Consider the following 5,185-nt stretch of genomic DNA (forward strand, 5'->3'; position numbering starts at 1 on the left):
CAAGGCGAGCTGGCAGAAACGTTAGCACGCCGGGCGAAATGCTTAGTGGTATTTCGTCTGCCGCTACGTTCTGAGTTCAAATTCCACTAAGGTCAACTTTGCCCTTCATCCTTTTGGGGGTCTATAAATTAAGTATCGGTGAAAGACTGTGGTTGATGTAATCGACTAGTCCTCTCCCCCCAATTTCAGGCCTTGTGCCTATAATAGAAAAGATTATTATTACCTCCGCTTTAGCGAAGGCAGAGGTATTGTTTTCAGTCATGTTTGTTTGTTTGTTTGTCCATGGACAGGATATCTCAAGAACTGCTAGATGGATTCAGATGAAACTTTCATGGATGTTTGGCCTTGTGACTGGCACAAACTGATTATATTTTGGGATCGGTCTGGTACCGGACAAGGATTATGGATTATTTGTTATATTTACTTTGCATGAAGTACTACGATCTTACAGACTTTCAAGTCTTTCTCTGATTATCTCCCTTGAAAGCACATTCATGGTTTCCACATAAGTTATGGTGGTGTTACTGTTTCCAAAGTTTTATTTTCATTTCCCTATTATTAATTTTACTCGTGTCTCTATTTTAGTAGAAACTAATGGATAAAGAAATCAAACTGCATAAACAAACGTCAGGGAAATCGTTTAGAAATTAAGTAACACTAACATATTTAGCAACAATAATAGATTTAATTTATCCTCGACAATTTTTGGTTTTACCAATTTTTAGTATATCACTCCTGCTTAAAACCTCTTACCCACTTGACAATTGCATTTATAGCTTTGCCTTGAAGGAAGTTTTACTTCTTGGACTTATATTTTTGTGTGCAACAATGTTGTTAACCCTCCGTTAACAGCACCGCATGCAGGTCCTTTCCGTTTTCTTTCACGCACAGATAAATTTTTCTCTATAGACCTTAATGGTCAGAAAGACACTATATCAGTGGATAGACTGAAAAAGGCCTTCATAGAGAAAACTGTCTCTGTTACCACTGCAGATGACACACATACAGCATTACAAACATGGCCCACATACCCACCTTCACATTCCATGACTACCATTGGGATTGATCAGGTACTGGACAAGGATTCTGGATTATTTTACCATTTTTTAAACTTAATTTTTGAGAGCAGTCAGGTTCATTTTTAGTATTCTCATTTGCAAGAGCAGTTGAGTTTATTTCAGATATTCCCATTTTAAAAATCATTTCCAGCTAATTGCTGAGAGGACGTTGGTGTTGCCTTTGCAGAGGTTTGCGCTCTCTGAGTGCTCTTGTTATCATTATTATTGAGAGCAAAGAAAAAACTGCATATGATTGACTAGCATGGAACTTCTTACCAAAATACTCCAGCTTCTTGCTCACAGTGATATCACCTGCTTTTTTTCTCTGTTTTTACTACTACTACTACTACTACTACTACTACTACTACTACTACTACTACTACAGAGACTGCTGTTCTTTGGAGCTGGTTTGTGTCATGTAACTCCACCCTGGCTCATCTAACTTATTTGTTTCATCTCTTCCCATCCCCCATATAGGATTCATTACCATATCCTTCCCAGGCCTTACACTAACCAACATTTCCAATTCTTCCATCACAAAACCTCATCCCTCTGGAAATGTTTCTTCACTGGCATCATTTTGTAGTTATTCATCAATCACATCAACTTCAGCTGTGTTGGAAGGGACTGTGAAAGAAATGGGCTCAACCTTTCCCTTCAGAGGACCAACAGCATCAACAAACACTTTAAGGCAATCTTTCCTGCTAAAACAGAAGTTAGCCATGTGGGCCCTATGATAACGTACTCCATTTTTCACTATCCTCTATATCAGTTGTTTCCAGCTGGGGTCCATATAAGATTTTGTTGTTAAAATCTGTGCAATAAATTGGTTATACTTCTACAATACACAAAATGTTTTGTTTTTTTTCTTACAATTCTTAATAATATTTAATTACAAAAATATAAGAATAGGATTTTTTTAAACATTGAATGGCTATGAGGGTTCACCCATGTAAAATAGGAATCAAAGGGATCCATAGGCAAAAAATGGTTGGGAACCACTGTTCTACATCCTTCCCCCGCTAATACCCTTTGCCCTCATTTCTTCCTCCATCTTTAGCCATGTCTTTCTTAGCCTCTGTCTATTTCTTCCCACATCCATTTCTATCACTCCCCTCCCGCAGTATCTTACATCTTTCTTCACCACATGACTTAGCCACTTCATCCCATTTCTTTTCACAACAGCCATCACTGGCTTGATTTGCATCATTCTCTGCAATTCCTTATTTGGCTTCCTCCAAATTGAACTATTCTAAGTGCAGGAGTGACTGTGTGGTAAATAGCTTGCTTACCAACCACATAGTTCTGGGTTCAGTCCCACTGCGTGGCACCTTGGGCAAGTGTCTTCTACTACAGCTTCGGGCTGACCAAAGCCTTGTGAGTGGATTTGGTAGACGGAAACTGAAAGAAGTCCTTCGTATATATGTATATATATATATATATATATATATATGTATGTGTGTGTGTGTTTGTCCACCCAACATTGCTTGACAACCGATGCTGGTGTGTTTAGGTCTGCGTAACTTAGCGGTTCAGCAAAGAGACCGATAGAATAAGTACTAGGCTTACAAAGAATAAGTCCTGGGGTCGATTTGCTCAACTAAAGGCGGTGCTCCAGCATGGCTGCAGTCAAATGACTGAAACAAGTAAAAGAGTAAAAGAGTATCAAAATAAAAGCAAAAAAACAATTGAGCTGTAAAGAAAGTTAAAACCAGAACATTACTGTTACAATACGTTTATTACAATAAACATAAGGAAATGTTTTGACCCTTTAGCATTCAGTTTACTCTGTCAGATATAATGCTTATCTATTCACATGGTTTTTGGAATTAATCATGCATTATTTTATAGCTTAAAGATTTTGATGATCTGACTTTATTTTTTAGAACAATAGAGGCTGAATCTGGCCTGTTGAACACAAAACAGAATATTTGGGATGGATGATGGACTCTCCTGTTGAAGACAACGTATGAACATTCAGTTTTTGTCAAATGACCTGCACCAATGATTTGTTTATAGTGATCAAATGTATGTGCTGTACATTATCTCACTCCCTCCATCAACTCAACGTGGCCTGAACATGTGTATGGTGTACCACATGTCAGGTGTCGAAGAGATCACAGGGCAACATGATATGAAGTGTTTTACACAAGAACACAACACACCACCTTGTCTAGGAATTGAAACCACAATCTTGCAATCATGAGTGCAACACTCTAACCACCTTCATGAATATAACTAGTTTAAATGCTAAAGGATTAAGAATTGTCTAAAAGTAAAAACATAAAAAGGAATTTCTGTTCGCTTCTTTTGCAGGCTTGTGACTTTAAGAAACAACTTGACTTTAAAGATAAACAAACTAATGGCAGACATCCGGAAAATTTTGAGGGAATATCGATCTGATTTTGACCAAGACTTACAGAAAGTGAAAGATTCTAATGCAATATTAATGAAGAGTTTCAAGTATGTAACATCATTCTACTTTCTCTATCCTACTGCTACATATACACACACACAAACACGTATGTCTCTCTGTGTGTGCGTACATATATCTTGCAGTAATAGTAGTATGGGGGCATGCGCTGTAGCGGTGCATCACTGCATCCTCCATTTGTTAGTGATTCCTTACTCCTCGCAAATGAAACCTTTGCACCACTCAGGCGACAACCCTCCAACCCATGGGTCTGTTTAGGTAGTCATTGCTGGTGTAGGTTTTACAAGGTCAGAATGCAAATCCTACCCCAACCTCTTTAAGTCGTCTTTTTCAACGTTGGGTCAATTCTTTGGCATGCCAGTCCCCACACAGCACTTGAGCAATGAGAAACTAAGTGTTTTTCCCAAGAACACAACACATCACCTGATCCAGGAATTGAACCCACAATCTGGCCATCATGAGTGCAACATCTTAACTAGGTCATCCATCTTCACACGCACACACACATATGTGTGTGTGTGTGTGTGACCTACAATAATTGTGACACATCTTGTTGATGGATTCTGAGTAAATTCTATATAGATGTGTATTTGTGTATATGTATAGTTTGAGTGTGTGTGTGTGTGTTCTGTTTTTAGTTATTTGAAATCTTCCTCTGAGGAAGGGGCTGGTTCCATCATTGGAATGTAGATGACAATAACAAATTCACATTTTAAACTTGAGAAAGGTCTTGCATATTTTTACTGTTCCACTTATTACAGATTGTATTTGTAATGTGCAAATTAGCTGGTTGATTTCTTTTTCTGAACAGCCTAGCCTGACAAGATTGTCACTTAGGCATTTACTCACAAAACCAAGTGCACCAGTTATCATTGATATAAATGTGAATTTATAACCCAGGAATGTGTGTGTGTGTGTGCATGTGTGTATGTATGTATTAATTATAGTCATTTGTTATACATCCATTGTTTTCCATGTTGACATGGGTTAGGTGAGTATATTACTGAGGTATAGTTTTACAACTGGATGTCCTTCCTGTTGCTAACCATTACCTATTTTTTTCAGGGAAGAAATCTGTCGTATGTCTTTGTCTTTGAAGGCACAATGTGAGTAGAAGATTTGTTGACAGGAAAAATAACATTGCTTCCATTTCAGGGGATTTGTAAAAGAAGAATGGATAAAAACTTCAGGACTTATTTGTATGTTGGAGTTAGTGGAGTTCAGTTTGCTTTATGAGACATGAAAGATGATAAGGTTGTATTTTAATTTAACTATTGACTCCTTATTTGGCAGACCATTCTCTGAGATGGGTAATTTTTGCCCTGAAGAGATTCAGCAATACCAGAAGATTATTGACAAATTTGGCAACAAAGTGGACCAATTTGAAGGAAAGATTCTGTCTGAAATGGAAGGGATGGAATCAGCTCGCTATGATCAAGCTAATAAAATCACTCTGCAGTTTGAAGAAAGGTATTCTAAATATATTACCACGTCCACCACCACCACCACCATCTTCTTATCTTCCTTGTTTGTTGTTGGTTTTGTTCTTCTTTTTCTATTACTACAGCTACTACTCTTACTATTACTGCTTCTACTACTTCTACTTCTATTAGTTCTTGCCATTTTTCTTTTTGCAAGAATTACTGGAATAACTCTATGTTGAATCAATTACCATTTCAGGGTCAATAAAATA

At 37.5% G+C, this 5,185-nt stretch overlaps 1 protein-coding gene across 1 annotated transcript in view; it reads left to right on the plus strand.

The window, feature by feature from the left end:
• Nucleotides 1-5,185, plus strand: part of LOC106875255 (coiled-coil domain-containing protein 180) — a 141,675-nt gene that overhangs the window by 125,009 nt on the left and 11,481 nt on the right. The window contains exons 22-23 of the mRNA XM_052975307.1: nucleotides 3,375-3,521; nucleotides 4,786-4,962. Of these exons, the coding sequence (XP_052831267.1) occupies nucleotides 3,375-3,521; nucleotides 4,786-4,962 (324 nt within the window). The remainder of the gene's footprint in view (nucleotides 1-3,374; nucleotides 3,522-4,785; nucleotides 4,963-5,185) is intronic.

The sequence above is a fragment of the Octopus bimaculoides genome, chromosome 21, assembly GCF_001194135.2.
Source record: "Octopus bimaculoides isolate UCB-OBI-ISO-001 chromosome 21, ASM119413v2, whole genome shotgun sequence".
NCBI classification, from domain to species: Eukaryota; Metazoa; Mollusca; class Cephalopoda; order Octopoda; family Octopodidae; genus Octopus; species Octopus bimaculoides.